The sequence below is a fragment of the Girardinichthys multiradiatus genome, chromosome Y, assembly GCF_021462225.1.
Source record: "Girardinichthys multiradiatus isolate DD_20200921_A chromosome Y, DD_fGirMul_XY1, whole genome shotgun sequence".
In the NCBI taxonomy this organism is placed as follows: Eukaryota; Metazoa; Chordata; class Actinopteri; order Cyprinodontiformes; family Goodeidae; genus Girardinichthys; species Girardinichthys multiradiatus.
The window spans coordinates 19,728,080-19,748,266 of record NC_061818.1 but is presented as its reverse complement, the minus strand read 5'-3'; the positions used below and the strand labels follow the sequence as shown (position 1 = coordinate 19,748,266).

The following is a 20,187-nucleotide window of genomic DNA, read 5'->3' as shown; positions in this document are numbered from 1 at the left end:
TGTTGTCATTTAACAAGTGCTGGAGATGCCTGCAGCAGCAGTCAGCTGCAGTGTTGTGAGTGTGAACATACTGTGCAGGATTTTATAGCTTGAAGCTGAACTGTCACTGATCGAGTGGCCCAGCTGTGAAGGCACTCAGTTTGAGTTGTAGTCGGCTCTAAAATTTCTGTCCCCTCATGAAAATTATGATATTACACTTTTCCTTGTTTTCTTTTCAATTTCAGGATTTTATGAGGTTGGTGAAACTCTGTAAAGGCAAAAAAAGGGAACATTCAGCCAAACTGGTGGATTCTCTAACAAACTTTCCTTTTGTTTAATCTTTCACCTATCCACACTGGATGCCTTTTATTGTTTCACCTGCTTTCATATTCCTAGCTCATGTTTGAGAAGTAATTTTTTTACACTTTCGGCAGGGAGACGGTTAAAAGAAATACTTTTCAGCTCAGTTTGTATTTAAATGTCAACCTAAACTGTGTGGGCTGCTGGCACCACTAACATTTCAGTGCGGTGGTGTGTGTCTATTTCTTCTCTTATTATGTACTTATTTAAATTTAGGGTTGAAATAAAGTAAATGTTACAGTGGTTCAACTTCTGACAGTTTCTTTCTATTGCTGTTTGTTTTTCACATGTGATGATGAAATAATGTTTGTGGAAGAATGTGAGTCCACACCCCTGTTATCAGTGCGTGGCAGATATTCCTCATCCATGAAGGTGGTGCTTGATTTGTGTGTGCGTGGTGTTTTAACCGTAGGAGGGGAACAGTGCCTTACAAATGTATTTATAAACCTTGAACATATTTTGTCAAAAGATTTAACTTGGTTGACCAACACAAAGTAAGTGTGGCTTTATGTTTAGGGTTGTTGTCCTGCTGAAAGGGCAGCCTCCACCTCAGCCTTCTGCAGCCTCTAACAGGTTTTCTACCAGGATGGCCCTGTGATTCAGCAGCACTGTTCTCCAGACCTGGAAGCCTTCATCATAAACTGTAAGCCTTTCTATTCCCCCCGTGAGTTCGCTTCGTTCATCCTGGTCGGTGTTTACATCCCGCCGCAAGCTAACATGCAGGTCGCACAGCGCGTGCTCGCCGACCAGATACTGAGTGTGGAGCGGACCAACCCGGACTCCTTAGTAATCGTCGTTGGCAACTTTAACAAAGGTAATCTCACCCACGAACTCCCCAAATATAGACAGTTTATAAAATGTCCGACCAGAGAGGACAACATTCTGGATCACTGTTACACCACCATCAGAGACGCTTATCATGCCGTCCCACGTGCTGCACTGGGCCAATCAGACCACATCATGGTCCACCTGATTCCTGCATACAGGCAGAAACTAAAGCTCTGCAAACCTGTTGTGAGGACGATAAGGAAGTGGAGCAGTGAGGCTGTGGAGAATCTCCAGGTGTGTTTAGGCTGTACAGACTGGGATGTGTTCAGGACTACTACCAACAGTCTGGACAAGTACACAGAGGCTGTGACTTCCTACATCAGCTTCTGTGAGGACAGCTGTGTACCATCATGCACCAGGGTGAGTTACAACAACGACAAACCCTGGTTCACAGCTAAACTCAGAAGGTTAAGACTGGATAAGGAAGAGGCCTTCAAGAGTGGGGACAAAGGCATATACAAAGAGGCAAAGTACAAGTTTGGCAAGGCAGTGAAAGAGGCCAAACGACTGTACTCTGAGAAGCTCCAAAACCAGTTCTCAGCCAACGACTCTGCGTCTGTCTGGAAAGGGCTCAAGCAAATCACCAACTACAAGCCGAAAGCCCCCCACTCCATCAACGACCGACGCCTCGCCAACGACCTGAACGAGTTCTACTGCCGCTTTGAAAGACAAAGGGACAGTCCTGCAACCATCCCCCACGACGCCCCCCAACAGCTGCAGCCACAATCCACCACCCCAAACCTCCCCGACCTCAAGAGGGGCCTTGGCACCTCCAACCCCCTCCCTGAAGTTCCCCCCCACCAGCCCCCTACCCACGCCGAGGACGGCTCTTTCCATCCAAGAGAGGGACGTCAACAAACTCTTCAGGAGACAGAACCCCCGGAAAGCTGCTGGTCTGGATTCTATCTCACCAGCCAGCCTGAAGCACTGCGCTGATCAGCTGTCTCCAGTCTTCACAGACATTTTTAACACCTCACTGGAGACATGTCATTTGCCAGCCTGCTTCAAGTCCTCCACCATCGTCCCTGTTCCCAAGAAGCCAAGGACCACAGGGCTTAATGACTTCAGACCCGTCGCCCTGACCTCTGTGGTGATGAAGTCCTTTGAGCACCTTGTGCTCTCACACCTAAAAGACATCACCGACCCCCTCCTGGACCCCCTGCAGTTTGCCTACAGAGCCAACAGGTCTGTAGACGATGCAGTCAACTTAGCTCTTCACTTCATCCTCCGGCACCTGGACTCCACAGGAACCTACGCCAGGATCCTGTTGGTGGATTTCAGCTCTGCCTTCAACACCATCGTCCCAGCTCTGCTCCAGGAGAAGCTCTCCCAGCTGAGTGTGCCCGACTCCACCTGCAGGTGGATCACTGACTTCCTGTCTGACAGGAAGCAGCGCGTGAGGCTGGGGAAGCACGTTTCTGACTCCCTGACCATCAGCACCAGTTCCCCCCAAGGCTGTGTTCTCTCTCCTCTGCTCTTCTCCCTGTACACCAACAGCTGCTCCTCCAGTCACCAGTCTGTCAAGCTTCTGAAGTTTGCGGACGACACCACCCTGATCGGACTCATATCTGATGGTGACGAGTCCGCGTACAGATGGGAGGTGGACCATCTGTTGGACTGGTGCAGCCAGAACAACCTTGAGCTCAACGCTCTAAAGACAGTGGAGATGGTCGTGGACTTCAGGCAGAACCCAGCCCCACCTGCCCCATCACCCTCTGTGACTCCATAATTGACACTGTGGAATCTTTCCGCTTCCTGGGAACCATCATCTCCCAGGATCTCAAGTGGGAGCCAAACATCAGCTCCCTCATCAAGAAAGCCCAGCAGAGGATGTTCTTCCTGCGGCAGCTGAAGAAATTCAACCTGCCAAAGACTATGATGGTGCTCTTCTACACAGCCATCATTGAGTCCATCCTCACCTCCTCCATCACCATCTGGTACGCCGCTGCTACAGCCAAGGATAAGGGCAGGCTGCAGCATGTCATTCGGTCTGCTGAGAAGGTGATTGGCTGCAGTCTGCTGTCGCTCCAGGAACTGTACACCTCCAGGACCCTGAAGCGGGCAGGGAAGATTCTGGCTGATCCCTCCCACCCCGGTCACAGACTCTTTGAGACTCTCCCCTCTGGCAGGAGGCTGCGGTCCATTCGGACCAAAACCTCACGCCACAAGAACAGTTTTTTCCCATCTGCCACCAGCCTGGTTAACAAAGCCCGGAAACCACCCTGACACTCTCCCTTTCCCCCACACCCCCCCCTTTTTTGCTGACAGGACACTTGTAACCTGTAACTCTATGCGTTACATTAACGCTCAGCTTGGACTCCTGCTTTACTTGCACAATGATCACCTGCACTGTTGTATTGCTCTTGCATCTTATACTGCTCTTCTTTTACTCTCACTCACTTAAAACTGTGCACATTTATTTATGTTATATTGTAGATATGTTTATACTGTTTAATTTGTACTGTATTGCACCAACTACGCCAAAACAAATTTCTTGTATGTCCAAAAACGTACTTGGCAATAAAGCTTTTCTGATTCTGATTCTGATTCTGATTTAGCTCCATCCATTTTGTCTGTCCCTCCTGAGTAAATGCATAACCACAGGATGCTGCTGCCACCACCATGTTTCACCGTGGGGATGTTTTGTTATCAATGATGTGCAGTGTTTGTTTTCTGCCACATCTGACTAGAGCACTTTTTTCCGCATGTTTGCAGCATCTCCTACATGGCTTGCGAGAAACTTTAACAGGACTGCCTATGTTTTTCTTTTCACTGTGGCTTTCTTCTTACCATACTTCTATAAAAGACAGATTGATGCAGTGCAGTGCCAATGCTTGTTCTGTCAACAGATTCTTTCACCTGCAAAGTGGATCTTTGCAGCTTACATCGGGCCTCATAGCTGTATCTGTGAGCTCTGCGATATTTTCAAAACTTGGAGTGTCGTTTTTTTAACCTGCTTTAAACTTCTTGACAGCTTTCTCCCTGACCTGTCTGGTGGGTTACTTGGTCTTCATGATGCTGTAGGTTCACTGGTGTTCTATAGCAAACCTCTTAAGGTCTTCTAGGAAAGCTGCATGTATATTAAGATTAAATTACACACACGTAGACTTTTAATTTGTACAAAATGTTGAAAAAACATTTTTTCTTCCACTTCACATTTACTTGCCACTTTGTCTTTGTTCATAACATAACATCTCAATAAATGTTGGGATTGTGATGTGGCAAAATGTGAGACTGTTGAATTAATATTTTCTTTTAACACACACTGCATGTGAGTGGAGCTCACATTAACAAATAAGGGCTGTATGGTTTGTAATTGTTAATGTGTAGATCAGCAGCCTTATCCCCAAATTGTCCATTGGATTAAGGGATACCTGATCAAAAATTAACAAACTATCTCTGTTCCATAAACTGAAAAAAAGATTTTCTAAAATGTAAAATCGTATTATAGTAAATTATGTAAAATAACACAAACATATTCTCAAGTTTGTAGTTTATGTCAATTATTATTAAGTCTATGTCTACATGACTGTCTATATATATATATAGTAAAATGCATGAACGGTACAGAAACACCTATCTATAGCTAACTACGGACAGAAAAATGTTCTCTGACAATTTGTGTTGTCTGCATGAGCCTAAAGGCTTACATTTAAGCAGGACAGTCAGTTAAAGCTATGTATAAGTCCCTAGCCCTTTGGAATACATGTCTGAACACAGTAACCAAATGTTCTTAGCATGAACCTCACATGACAGAAGGTCAGATATGTGTCAACTAACTTATTATATATGGGCTGTTATTCTGTTAAGGTAGATTTCTGCTACCAACTGAACAGCGACTCAGAACCAGGAAATGTAGAACAAAAACATCCCAAGCAGGAATAACAATTGTGCAATACCCAAAACTTCAATTTATTTTGCCAACTAAATGTTTTCACCCAGCAAATATTAAATGCTGATCACTACTGTGAATACAGGCATGAGCAATACAAACAGAGGCCAAACTTCCTTTCAGCTCTGAAGCCCTGCATCTTTGTTTAGTCTATTTTAGTTGGGTTAGATAGAGAAGTTTCCATCCATTTTGTGATCGGCCTATCTAGTCCTTCAAACTAAATGGGCTTCATGTGAAATCCTTGTATAAAGACTTTTTCATTATCACATTAGATTTCACCATCATTTATTTTAAATAATGTGATACACATGACATCTTTAAGTGAAATATTTTAACAGCTACTGTTAGAAGGGCAGATAGTTAAGCACTAAAAATACCTGCAAAATATTCCGTTGATCTGTAAAGATGCAAATTGTTTGATTAACTTATCATTCAGAGACAGAAGTAGTGGCCACAGATCTGAGATCTGTAGCTCTACTTACAAAGCACTTTAAACAACCAGCACAGGACCAAACTGCTGTACAGTCAAATAGGTTAAAACAAAACACATTAAAACACACAATACTCAAATAAACAGCCCTATATTTAAGCAACATAAAACAGCATAAAAATCAACCAAAAAAGACTAATATAAAAATGACCTGAAACCATCTCACAGGGTGTGACATGCCAGAGTAAAAATATGGGTTTTCAGAATAGATTTAAAAACAGATGGAGAAGACGCCAGAACATAGCAGCAAAAGCCTGATCTCCTTTATGTTTACGCTCAGTCCGAAGTACAGTGAGGAGCAGCTGAACAGCTGACCTAAGAGAGCAGGTTGGTGTTAAGGCTGCAACAGATCAGCGAGATAGGATAAGGCCATGGAGTGCTTTAAAAGCAAATAAAATAATTTTGAAATGCATCCAAAAAGGAATGATGCCAGTGAAAGGAAGATAAATTGAGGAAAATGTGCTTAAACGTCAGAGTGCCAGTTAAAAGATAAACTGCAGCATTTTACACCATCTGGAGACAAATGATGGACCAAGCACTGAATCCTAGATAAAGCCCATTACAGTAATGCAGCCCAGTTGTAACAAATTTGTGGTCTAAGACTACTTGGTCTAAGATGGAAGACCAGAACACTAAAAACACAATATGGTGTGAAGATAAATGCTGGCTCTCAGCTATGAGTTTAGCTGGCAGCAGGTATGAATAAAAGTTGCTGAACACCAAGAGTGGAGAGAGATGGTAAGATATCAGCTGAACATCACGGTTGTAACAAGAAAAGCTGAAGATTACATTGAGGTTCTTTGTGCCAAATCATCATCTCAGCAGATTGTGCAAAATTTCTCTCATTTCCTCTGAAGCGTTCAGCAGTGATCGTTGAGGGCAAATAATAATTTCTTGCATGTGTTCTCCAGTTATGTGTTTACAGTTTGCATTTCTTTCTTTTATTGTTGGTTTATGAATTTGAAGATTGTTTATGTAGGCAGTGCATTGATCAATCCATGCCCTGACTGCAGCCCACTCAAAGTCCACTGACACTTCCAAATCCAACTAATAACATTTAAATCATAAAATTGAGAAAAATAAATCAGAGAGTAGCAGAGGAGGTGGCATTTTTCCAAAGCAGGAGCTATTTTATTAAAAATGTATTTGGTCAAATGTTTTACTGAAGCTTTAAACAATAATCCCCGAGTGATGGATTGCAGGGCTGTTTTCCTATTTATGACCCATAAGGCTTTGACAAAAGTAGTCAAGTCTATTAATAATGCTGACCATTTGGGTCAAATTCTAACTGCAACAGAGGTAGAGGTTTTCCTTATAGCTACAGCTGCTTTATATGCTATGAAACATATTTAGACAAACATATTTATTAATCCTAGTTTAAAGAAATTAAATAGAAGTAAATAAGGAGAAAAGACAGATGCTAATCCAAAACCTAACCTACAACACACAAAGGGTCTTTACTAGGCGTGTGCCGATAGCGGATTTCTGGCTGATCACCGATCATTAAAAAGCCTGACCTGTCGAGATTTTTTTTTATAACTGATACTGTCAGGTGTTACAAAATCACAATTTACCTTCAATATTCCAATCTTTTTTTATTGAAAAACACTAAATGATACCCAACAGGTTAGACAAGTAGATAAGATTGCTGGATAAGATCGGTTTCATTTAAATTTAACAACTACATTTTTGTAACCTGAAAGCCTGATATTAGTTGTTTAATAATGTCTCATTATGTATAAAAATAATCTGCCTTTCTGAGATGTTTAAAGACGTGCAGATAAATTGTCCTCTGACAGACACACTTTGTGTGAAGGAATATTTCATAACGTCTGCAGAGAAACAGCGAAGTTTCCTCTGGGTTAACATGGAGCAACATTTGAATACATGATCAGTTCTGCATTGGGGAGATAATGCAGAAACGCACAGCTGTGCTTGCTCTCATATACCCACCCACACACTTCTAAAACAATACACTCAGTTGTTCATATCCTTTTGACATTATGCACCTTACTAACTCAGTTCGCCTCTTTGTCCATTTGCTATCCCACCACACACACACAGAACCAGACACACATTTCCTGACCGTGACCCCTTTTTCAAACCTTCATGTTTTACCTCCAGGAATTTGGTTTGCTCTCTGGCCCAAACACACACTAAATCAGGACCCTTGATGTAACAACACTGGTATTCAAAGTTGGGGGTTGGGGTGGAAGATCTCATTTACCAGCTCCAGATGTTTATGAGACAAACTGCTCTAACTCCTATCGTCATAGAGTTATTTAAAAGTTAAAGCCAATCTAACTGTTTATTGTCTGTTTATTTTGTAAAATAATGGCCTTGATAATGACATAAAAGGTTTCTAATAGGATTGAAAAATGTAAGCCCATAGAAAATATCTGCTTTTGTGTTCGTAAATGACTAAAAATGCAGAATTTTGACCTAATCTTTGATTTTCTGGCAGTTTTTGTGTTGACAGAAATCCTGAAAAGATCACCACACATATAAGTGATCTAGACATCTCCTGTGTTGTGTTTTCTTACACTGGTGCCAGCAGGCAACATCTTTTCCCTATTACTCTCAGCCCCTAATGAGAAGCTGAGCCAGGAAACAGGACAAATGAGAGCCCCAAAGTCGCAGTCATCATTTCATTTTCTGCTGTTGTTATAAATGGATTAGACAGAAATAGATGTTACTAGCAAAAAACTAAATTTCATTTAAAAGGAAATGTAGCTCTTTAGGTAATCAGCACAATATCACTTTAGCAAAGGGATGAACCCCTATCAAACCTTTTTTAAATTCCTCTATACTTTTTTTTTATTCCTTTTTATTATAGTTTCAAGACATAGCCAATGACTACTTAGGCTGAACAAAGACTCATATTTACCTTTTCATCAGTGTTCCTTATATTTAGAAACTCATCTGGAAGCTTTCTTTAAGAATAAACACTTCCTTGCACCATTTTCGGTGTTGTCTTGTTTAGTCTCTGTGGTAGTTTAGTAGGAAATCAGAGTTTCAACAGCTACAACACATGTGAGTCTGTAGCTGTGCATAACTATGCACATAAACCTCCATGTTTGTGTACAACTGTTGACATTTAGATTGAATTAAACATTGAATTTTCCTGTATTCTTCTTGATACTGAAATGATTCAACCAATTAAAACCTGTGGCAAAACAAACCATGTTATATGGGGCATTACGAACTCATAAGTTAAACTTCTGCACCCCATCAAATGCACACCCCTGCTCGGCAAGTATTTTAACAGATGTGTTTCAGTCTGAGCTCCATTGGGAGCAGATGATCTCCAAAGGCGTTTGCAAATCCTCAACATAATGTAGCTATTTATAAAGACACAAAGTGCATTTCACATGTGTGCATGTGGCTGGCAGGAAGTTGAATCATCTGGAATAGCATTTTTTTTTTATATCTCTCTTGTTTTGGCCAAATGGCAAAAGGCCAGGGTTTATGAAAATCCAGTTATTACGTGTACAACTAATGATAGTAAACTGCTTTTGAAATGTAGGCACATGAGTGCAATACTGAAGTCCTTAATTCTCCCTAAATGTTGCATATCGTAAAAGCCTCATCACCATCAGAAGTTGGAAATTCAAGTCAGGAGGAGGTCGGAGATGAGAGCACAAGAAACAGAATCTTCTTGTCAATGCACCTTTTTCCACAAATCACTGAGAAACATTTCATTGCTATTTGATCTATATAAGAACCTCGAATTTCATATGTGCTTATGATGTATTATACTTTTTATGCAAGTAATATAAAGATTATTAATGAGAAAGGTGGATGCTTTAAAAACCTTCTAAAGTTCTTACATTCCTGATTTTAAAGTTCCAGATTTATCTGATCAGTTTTAAGCTATTTTTGATGTTAAAGTTCAAACTTTTACTGTAAAAGAACAGTAGGACGGCTCTCAAAGGACGGACAGGAGGGATTGACAGAGAATGAAACTATTTTTGTCTCCATTTGCTAAAATTCAAAGTTTTTTCCCTTCAGCTTTCATTGAAGATTGCTATAACCTTTCATTATGTATGAAATATATTAGATGGCTTGTTATGTGGAAGAATTATGCACAAGTTGCAAGTTAAGAGTCTTCTGTCCTTTTGTTTTTTTTGACCATCTTCATAGCAACACCTTAAATAGAATACAACTGGACATAGTAGCAGGTAAGCTGGAAGCTAACATCTATCTAAGCTAAAACCCGAAGCAGTAAAAGAAGTAGCGGAGACCGCTACCACCCACTGAGTAATTTGTTACCATGGAGACAGGGAGCAAGTTGATGGACACAAATTACTGATCAGAACAATGATTTAATAGGTAACAACCCCTTGCTGCTTAGGCATTAAGAGTGTAACAGGTAGAGTTTGACGAATGTACGGCTACAATATCCTCTGGACAACAAAAGCCGCTTAGTTTCATTAATTACTTTTAAGTGACTTTTTATGTGTTAAAGTCAACGTATTCCTCAGGTTTAATTTGTCAATTTCTATTCTAATTCAAAGTAAAATACAAAACGTATTTTTTTTACTAGTGGCTAACCTGTGAATAAAACGTTATTTACAGTATAGACAATTTATAATACATGGTCTGTTTTTAAACATATCTGCATTCACAAAGTGTATTTAATTTTTTTAATCCTTATTTTTCTTTTTATTGTTCTCTTTTTAGACAAACATTCTAACCAAATTTCAACCTTAACCCTGCCTTCCTAGAAGTGAACAGTGTGTAGGAACATTGTGTTTGTTTCAGCAAAAAGTATTTGGCTTTTCCCAGATTTATCATTTGCAGGCAATGAGCACATACATGTTGCAAAAAAGCTGAGGTATGCAATAAAGGTCACAAGGTAGGGACACAAAGTCTCTGCTTGGTAAAACCATGTAATCATTAAATGTGGATGTGTATAGAGCTACGTGTGTGTGTGTCTTTGTGTAAAAAATGCAGGTAAAAAAAAAGGTTCTAATAAGAAAGTGACACCTAACACTGTTTCCAAAGTGGAATGATACCACACAGCAACACAGTGTTTATAAGAGGTGTGTCTATGTGTGTGTGTGTGTGTTTGTAACATGGACAAATACCACTGCACTGGGTTCTAAGTTGTGTCTTGGTAAAAAAATATATTTATATTCAGTTGCATGATGCTCCTGTATTTCCAGCATCAGCGGCACCAGCAAAATGACCTCAATTTCCTCACGTTCAGTGTGACAGCCGCTTAAAGTCAATTACACTAATGCAAATTGAAAAGCCAATATACATGCCAGGCTCACAGAAAACTGGATAATTCATCCGTGTTGATACTAATTACTAGAAGTTATTTATTCTCTTTCCAAAAGCGGACTGGAGATGGGTTACCTAAGTGATAGAGAACTTTGGTGAGAAATAAGGACAAAATAAAAATGCTAATTACTCTAAGTGCTTCAACTGATTAGAACTGCAATTATCTTCCTGTTCCCAGTTGCGTTCTGTCCAAGTAAAGAATCCCATGTCCTGGATAACTCATAATCTCCATTAACAAAAATCAAGATTATTTTATCTTTCTGACAGCAATATTAGAAAAACAGTGAGCGAATAAATAATGAAGAAAACACACAAATCATATATTCTGCATTGAAAAAACATATCTGAGCAGAAAAAACATATCTGAGCAGAAAGATATTTCCTGCATCACAAATCAAGAGGCAAGTAAACATGGAGTGCAACGGGAGAGAAACCTTGGAGATAAGTGGCCATAAAACAGAAGAAGAATACAGGCAGTGTTATGTAACCTGGAGAACATGTGCACAAACACTCACTTAAACCTTTTACTAGGGTATTTATTGTGCAGATGTGCACAAAAGTATAGATGCAGAAAAATTTGCGTCTAGCTGTGTTTCCTTTACTAGTGAGTGAGCGTAGAAGCAATAAGGGCTTTGATTGACACCTGCAGACATCCATGTTGAGAGATCAAGAAGAAAACCAACCAATATTTAACATTTTGCTGGGAGGAAAGTGGAAATACTTTATTGCAGAGCCATCATTCCCTCAATAGTGTTAAGATTTGAAGTCTAATACTTTCAGACCACCCTAACCTCAGTCTATAGGCAGATCCAATAATTTGGGTTTTCAGAGATGCAAACAGGCAGCACGAGGGGACAAAAATCATTCATAATTATCTGCTGCTTCTACATACTTCATGCTTAACAAAGGTTAAATATTTGACAATCCCTGGCTAACAATCCCTGCATACTTACAATCTTTTGTCATTGCTCACTTTTTTCTGCATTTGTGAAAATCATAAATTCAAACTTAAAAAAGGTGAATTTTTCCAGGCGATAACTCTTAACACAAGTTAAAAATTTAGTTGGACATGAGTGAGACTGCATATTTTATTGCATTATACAGTGAATTTATACAGTGAATTTCATGTGATAGGCCAGGACAGTGTAGGTAGCAGATAATTGTTTGCCGAAAGAAAGTAATACATGGTAGCACTGTTGCCTTGCAGCAAGAAGGTCCTGGGTTCGACTCCTGGCTGGGGGCCTTTCTGCATGGAATTTGCATGTTCTCTCCGGGTGCTCCCACAATCCAAAAACATGACTGTTAGGTTAGCTGGTCTCTCTATATTGCCCTTAGGTGTGACTGAGTATGTGCATGGTTGTTTGTCCTGTGTGTGTCTGTGTTGCCCTGCGATGGACTGGTAACCTATCCAGGGTGTACCCCTCCTCCCGCCAATAGACTGCTGGACATAGGCACCAGCTTCCCTGGGACCCACTATGGAAGAAGCGGTAGAAAATGACTGCTTTTCAAATTTCTTTATCAATAAAAACCTGAAAAGTGTGGCATGCACATGTTTACAGCCAATGTTACTGTACCCCTAAAAAGATTCAGCACAACCAGTAGCCTTTAGAAGTTCTCTAATTTGTAAACAGTGTTCAGCTTACAGCTGTACTGGCCAGATGTAAAGGCCAGGGTGAACAATGCCATGGCAGCATCATGATATGGGGATCCTTTTCTTGAGTAGGGCCAGAAAGATTGTCCAAGTTGATGGGAAGATTAAAAAAAAAAAAAGCTAAATGCAGTCCAATACTGGAATACTGGTTGCAAAAGACTGGAGTGGAGATTCACCTTTCAGCAGGATGATGACCTTAAACATGCAACCAGAGCTACAAGGAAATGTTTTAGATCAAAGCAAAGTCATGTCTTAGAATCGCCCCGGGTAGAAACCAAACTAAATCCAACTAATATATGATTGATTGAAAATTGATGTTCACTAATGTCCTCCATCTAATCTGACGAGACTAAAATATATACCTTAAAAATTTACAAAGCTGGAAGAGATAAGCTTCAACCATAAAAAAGATTAATAATTGTTAAAGAAAATTAAATCTATGTATTTTTTTCCACTTCACAATAATGCACCACTTTGTATTGGCCTATGACATATGATCCAAAGAGAATACATTGAAGTATGAGGTGATAACAAGACAAAAGTTCTGGGGCTGTGATAATTTTGCAAGGTTCTTCAAACAAGTCAAAACACAGATAACTAGTTCTTAAGGAATAGTAACAGACACAAGATGCAGCTAACCTAATTATTACTACTCGTTGTTTATCCAAGTTAACTCCTTATCAAGAAATGAAACATTGGAAACATAAAACAGTATGAGTTGTTGTGCAGTTCATGTGTCACCCTGGTGGTTGGGTACATGGTACAATTTCCTCAGCAGGCTGCATTTCTGAAAACTGACTCCTTAAACCCACTATCATCACTTGCAAGCCTTTGCTTTCCCACTGCCCTAGACCACTGGGGGTGGGTACTAAACTTAAAGTGGAAGTCTCAGGTTCCCTCTATCCAGTTTCATAATGCTTTTAAATCTCAGGTTGCCTGGTTCTTCTCCAACTTCTCTTAAAAAGTAAAATATGAGGAGAAATGTGCTGCTCTCAGCAGTTTGGCGGTCCTGTGGCTTAGTGAGAGGAAAATAAAACTGGGCAAACCACATACTGTCACACACTAAACACACAGTCAGTTTATATCAAGAACCACTGTTTAAATACTATTAAAGTGACTTAAAAATTTATTGCAGTAGGGCAATTTAACACAGCACATTTATTTTATTCATTAGGGGAAACATTTCATGCTACAAAACATTTGTTTTCACAAAATCACTGGTGTCACCATTATTAGCAACTCTTTTTAAAATAGATGTGATTATGGCATTTTTTATTTTTGCCGCTCTTCAGAATGGGGAAGAAAAGAAAACAAACTATTCAAGTAAGGCAGATGATTGATTTGCCCTTGTATCAGGAAAATGACAACAATCAAATAGCCACTAACTTAAACTTGCCCATATCCACAATCAAAGAAAAATTAAAAGACTTTCCATCCAACCATCACTAACAAAAGCCGAGCATTTTTGTGAGATGAAAGTGAGATTAAGGTCTTTTCCAACAAGAACATCTAGTTGGGTCTGCCATGAAACAAAGGTGGAATATTTGCCCAAGCACCTCACATCCTCTGTTAAATATGGTGGAGGATCTGTAATGCTGTGGGCCTGTTTCTTTTCCAAAAGACCTGCAATGATCCATCAGTCTGCCTCAACACCTATAAAAGCTCAGTTCAGCCATTGAGTCTTTATTTCAGAAAAACCATCAGTCATGCTGATGATACTGTGATGGGGTCCAGAGTTGAGTTGCTGATTCAAGACCTGGATGAATTGACACAATTAATGAAACCATGAATTCTCTTCTTTACCAGAAAATTCAGAAGGAGAAAGTCTGGTTATCAATTTGTGGTTCTCAATGTTCTCCAAAATCCTTGTACTCCCATGATGGAACAGAGAGGAAAACTTAAAGGGATGAACCGGAGGGAAACTCTCTTCAAGTACAATGAACCAAAGCACACCAATGTCTGAATGGCTAAAAAAAATGAAGGCTTTGGTGTGGCCTAGTCAAAGTCTGGAAGTCTGATGTAGACACTATAGCATGAACTTAACAGGCCATTTATGCTTGAAAACTGTCTGGTGTGGCTAAATTAAAAACAATGCTTGTCTGCTGCAAAAGGTGCCACAATCAGTTTAATGGGCAATTACTTCTCCACATATTGCCGAGTGTCTTCGGACAGCTTTTTATATTTATTAAATGTAATTATTTTTTAAAACACTCAGGTTACCTTTATCCAATATTAAGACTTACTTTTTTTCATTGCACTGCATAGTATTTCTTTTTTTTCTTCCTGGGCTCTCCTCTCTGTTTTATTGACCAGTCTGTTTTTCCCTTTGCTTTACTTACTGCACTATAAGCCAAATCTATTTTCCCAGTCACAACCAGAAAATACTTCTGCAGAAGCCATTAAATGCTCTATTGGTGCGGTGCGTCACTCCTAAGTCCTAATATCTATAAGGGAACAACTTCCCTTGAGATGCAGCAGGAAACAGAGGTGCCTGTTTAAAGTATGCATTTCAGTTTAAAAGGCTAATTCATTTTTGGTTCAGTCTACTGACTGTTTCTTTCCAGCTTTTTCATTTGAGTTATTAAGTTGGATAAATAAACTAATTTTACAAACCTTGGTGGATTAGTTCAGATTAGAACTGCAAACTTTCCAAGACTAGACGACAAGAACTAAACAAAGTCACAAGGTTTTTTAAAATGCAAAGCACTGGAGTCGTCAGACCTTATGCAAAGTAAGGGCCTGAGTTCTGGAAGAATATCAACAGGGCAAAACTAAGTGAAAACACATGTGGTGTAAATGTAGAAAGCAAAAGGGGAGCAGCGTGTTCTTCTGAATGGAACTCTATGAAACCAAATCTGAGCTGATCTTTGTGCACAAAGACACAGAGTCCATTGTCACCATGGAATGAAATATGAAAACAAAATGATGAAATTCAAATTTTTGTAATCAAAAATTAACACAGACAGATTAGAGAAAACTGTTGAGGAAAATTGTTTCTACATTTTTTACTTTAAACAAATAAAAAATCTTCCAGCCAACCATCTGAGCCAAGAGCCAAGAACGTTTTCTTTAAGCTTTCAACAAACCGGACTTTATGATTGCTGGCAGGTTTCACCTTCTGACATTTCGCTTTCACTTTAACTTCTAAAACAACATCTGGCATACTTCCAACCAAGCTATGATACTCCTTCACCACACAAGCATGTGAGCTTGCAGAACCTGCAAGACAACTACAAATTTGATCTTAAGCTGGCATGACAGCCACAAAAGCCGCCCAGGATGAAGACTTGTCTGAGCTTTGAGAATCTGATAAGAGACGTGACTCAATACCTGCAATCTGTTGGCTCATGCGTGTTTGGTTTTTCACTTTAAAACAAGATGATCACTTTATCTGAACTTACCTTCTTCGCAGCCTTTGAAGGTGACCTCCTGGTGGGCTTCTGCACCTGGCCGCCCTGCTTGGACACAGACCCGTTCTGGCGCTTCTTGGTGGGGGAGGAAGGTGTCGAGGAGGGTGCCGACAAGGGGGAGGCTGGAGGAGAGGAAGCAGCAGGGACAGCCTCGGTCACGAGAATGGCCATCTCCTCTGTGGCTGTGAGATGCAGGCTGCGGAGGCTTTCATATGTCTCCTGATCAACAACTAGCAACCTGGTCTCATTTTCTACTGCCTTGATCCTTTGAACTACCTGGGAAAGGGACACAACAAGTCTTCATTATTTCATCTGGAGATGCATATGTCTAAATTATGTTATCCAATGCCAGGTTTGGCTTAGATACTACATAGACAGTGTTTTGCAAAAGCATTCATAGTTGCTTGAATGACATTTTGTCACATTACAACCACAATCGTCAATACATTTTATTAGAAGTTTTGTGACAGACCAACAAAAAATGTAAAGTAGAACAAAAAATAGACATTTAAAAAAAATATAAAATTCTGAAATGTTAAACCCACATAGTCTCATCTGTCTTTACTCTGACACCCTAAAGCAGATTTCTTTTGATGTCACCTAATTAGGAAATGGAGGGTGGCAGAAAACTACTGAACATCAGCCTGAACTAAACAGCCCTACTGTGAAACATGGTAGTGGCCACATCATGTTGTGGGGATGCTTTTCTTCTGCAAGGAGAGGGATGAGGCTGCAGAGCATTAGTAAAAACATGACATTGCGATAATATTGTTGAACACGATGATGATATTCATTGCGATGTCCCGACTACTCTTCTTAAGTTTTAGTTTCTTGGTCCCTAAGATTTATATCAGTTGTAAGCAATAAAAGAGATTGGATGCATGGCACTTGGAGGTATTATGGTCCAGAAAATATCGTGTCGTAGCAGTCCTTAGGGGTTGCAATATTGCAGGGAAGTAGGTTAGTGTTGATGGAAAGACAATTATGAAAATAAACCTATAAGAGTCTGCACTTCTAGCATGACAAGAATCCTCAACATACAGCCAGAGCTACAATAGAATAGTTTGAATGAAAGCTTATTCATGTTTTAGAATGGCCCAGTCAAAGTCCAAACATATATCTAGTTTAATTTGTGGCAAGATTTGGTAATTAATATTCACAGATGCTCTCTATCTTATCTAACTGAGCTGATTTTCAAAGAATGGCCAAAACTTTCAGTCTCTAGATGTGTAAAGCTGGTAGACATACCCCAAAAGACTTGTACCTGTAATTGCAGCAAAATATCGTTCTATAAAATATTTGAGAGGGATAAATACTAAAGCACATGGTGCTTTTTAGTTTTTATTTGAATAATTGCTGAAAACCACCCTTTTTACTTCCACTTCACAACTAAACAATACTTTGTGTCTGTTACGAAAAGAAAATCCCTATAAAACACAATGAAGTTTGTAGCTGTAAAATAAACGATTTTTGAAAATGTTCAGGGGGTGTGAATACTGTACAATAAATTTGATCAGATTTTCTGGAGGGAAATGTTCTTCTTTAACAATAAGTTTAGTGTTTATATTATTGGGTTTTTTGTCTACTTGTTACTTATTTGCCAGTTATAGGCCACCACAGTGGTAAAACATTGGATCACTTATCCAGCAGCACAATCACTGAATGCGCAAATTTAGATCTTTCCACCACTCCTTCACGTGATACACATCCAAATTATGCATCATAACCAATCAAGGGCTGTTTTAGAGGTGGTCTGCAACAATTTAGATGTCATCAAACATCATTATCCACCTCGTTTAATTAGTCCTTGTCACTGAAATGAGAAGGAGAGAAGATATGTTCTGAGATCTAAACCCAGCGATGAACAGCTTGTGTTTTTATCTCTGCTGCAACGAGGTCACAGAGAGAGCCTGATAGGCTGTCCATAAATAATTATAAAACCCCAGACTCCATGTGAACAGTAACCAAGTCCTCAGAGTGAAGCAGCCCAGTTCAGATAGAACTGGGGACAGTTTTAACATTATTTACAGTGGCAGCAGTGGGTTGACTTGTTTGCAGCTTTTCTTGCCACAGACATGCTATGCAGTCTGTTGCTGCTGGTATCCATGGGCTCCTGATTGTTCCAGTCAGCCAGCACGGCCGATTGATGCACCCCCTGCAGACAGCGATGGCCCGTCTTGTAATATGAGTGAAAATCATCAATATGAATGCCCACGCGTCTTTGCACTCGCCTGGTGGTGCGTCACTCTCTCCACGTTGACTCCGTTCACTGCGACCACCCTGTCCCCGGCGCGCATTCCCGACGCTTCTGCAGTGGAGCCTGGCTCTACTTTGCGGATAAACTGGCCGCTCTTCCCTTTCTCACCATGTAAGTGAAACCCATACCCGTTCTCCCCCTTTGCTATGATGCAGAGCCGCGGTTTGCGCTCGTTGGCCATTTGCTCTTCCGTGCCTCGATCCTTCTGCAAACCCTGTTTTAAGCGTGGGGTGAAAACGCAAAAGATCGGGAGTTCAGGAGATCAGGGCTAAACTTCCAGAGCGCAAAACCATGTCTGCTCCATGCAGAGCAACACAAAACTCATATAAAATACCTCCAAATGCACTCAAAAACAAAAAGAATAAAAAGACAAAAAGTAAACAGGCAGCACAGTTAAAACATCCTGGCTGGTTTGCAACTAGTCCACCAGATCGTGCTTCTTCTCTCCAAGCTGGGGGGCACTTCAAAACTCATCCGCGCACAAGACTTCAGATCCTCCAACGGAACATCATTACTGTCTCTGCAGCCATAGTAAAAGGTAAAGGGTCACCAGGGGCTCAGCTGCCTCTCTGTATTTATCCATAAGAGCTGTCCGGAGAGCACCCGCTTGGCTACAGGAGCGCCGAGCGCGCAGCAGGAGCGGCTTGTGCGCAATAGCACCACCTTCCTCCAAAAACAGGGGATGCGAAAGAAAATTCAGGAGGGGTGGAATTTAAAATGACACGATGTTGCCCTCAGCTGGCAAAAAGTGGTTTTTGACCAATAAATAAATAAATAAATAAATGGTTCTGGAGTGGATGAAGAGCGATTTAAGCAGCAGGTAACAATTTGTGAAAATGTGGGTGAATATCAGTCGCCTTGCCTGAATATTGCTTGTGGTGTCCCCCAGAGGTCAGTTTATTCTCTACATAAATGACATATGTAAGGTTTCAAAAGTATTACAGTTTGTTTTGTTTGCAGGTGATACAAATATTTTCTGTACAGGTGAGAGCTTACAGCAGCTCTTGGATGATATCACACCAGAGATGAACAAACTAAAAACTGGTTTGACCTAAACAAATTGTTCTTAAATTTGGAGAAAACTAAGATCATGTTATTTGGAAATTTTAAAGGAAATATAGATGTGAAAGTCATACTAGATGGCGTAAAGGTGGAACAAGTAAATTAAATTAAATTCTTAGGTGTGATTATTGATTACAAAATCTGCTGGAAGCCTAATTAAATATTTTCCGACTAAACTATCTAGAAGCATCACAATTCTTAGTAAAGTAAAACATTTTCTGAATCATAAAGAATTACACATTCTCTACTGTTCACTGATTTGACCAGACCTGAGCTATTGTAGAAATACCTCGCATGCAACTGCACATGCACATGAAAAGACGGTGCATTTCAATAAGCGGTGTGAAAGTATGGAACAAACTCAGTGTTGAATCAAAGCAATGTCCAAGTATGAGACTGTTAAGGAAAAGGTTCAAACTGGTTTTCTTAAAAAGATATGAGATGGCGAATATGATGCCGGCGAATGTCAATGGGTATTCTTAGTCACTGTACATGGGTCTATGCATTTTTTGCAATGGTTATGGGCTATAGGTCATAAGTATATGAATGTAGATGTGTGTAGGCACATGTGAATGTGTATATGTATGTTTATATGGACAATTAATGAATTTATTGCTCACGTAAGGGACTTCGGAGTAGTATGAAATTATAAGTAAGTAATAATCAGGAAGATTGTTGGTGTTAAGGACTTTAGGAAGGAGAAGCGGTATGGTTAAGACGTTTGACTTCTTCATACCCCTATTCAGACATAATTACTAAATTATTAATATAATGTAATTACATATATAATTAATTTTACTAAATGCTTGTTTGTATGTGTTAAATTTTGAATTTTACTGGATTGTCTGAAATAAAAAAAAATTTTCATTCATTCATTCATTCATTCATTCATTCATAAATAAATAAATAAATAAATAAATAGGATTTTCCTCGTTTGGTTCAAGTCTAAATTCAACATGAACTGGTCAA

At 39.9% G+C, this 20,187-nt stretch overlaps 1 protein-coding gene across 2 annotated transcripts in view; it reads right to left on the bottom strand.

The window, feature by feature from the left end:
• Nucleotides 1-18,902, bottom strand: part of LOC124863984 (Na(+)/H(+) exchange regulatory cofactor NHE-RF2-like) — a 61,474-nt gene extending 42,572 nt beyond the window's left edge. Inside the window, exons 1-2 of one of the 2 annotated variants that reach the window (XM_047358583.1) lie at nt 18,131-18,902; nt 15,891-16,175 (exon numbers count right to left, since the gene is read on the bottom strand). In XM_047358583.1, the coding sequence (XP_047214539.1) occupies nt 15,891-16,175; nt 18,131-18,337 (492 nt within the window). In that variant the 5' untranslated portion in view covers nt 18,338-18,902. The remainder of the gene's footprint in view (nt 1-15,890; nt 16,176-18,130) is intronic. The other variant, XM_047358581.1, reaches the window with a different exon arrangement.
• Between the last annotated feature and the right edge of the window lie 1,285 nt (nt 18,903-20,187).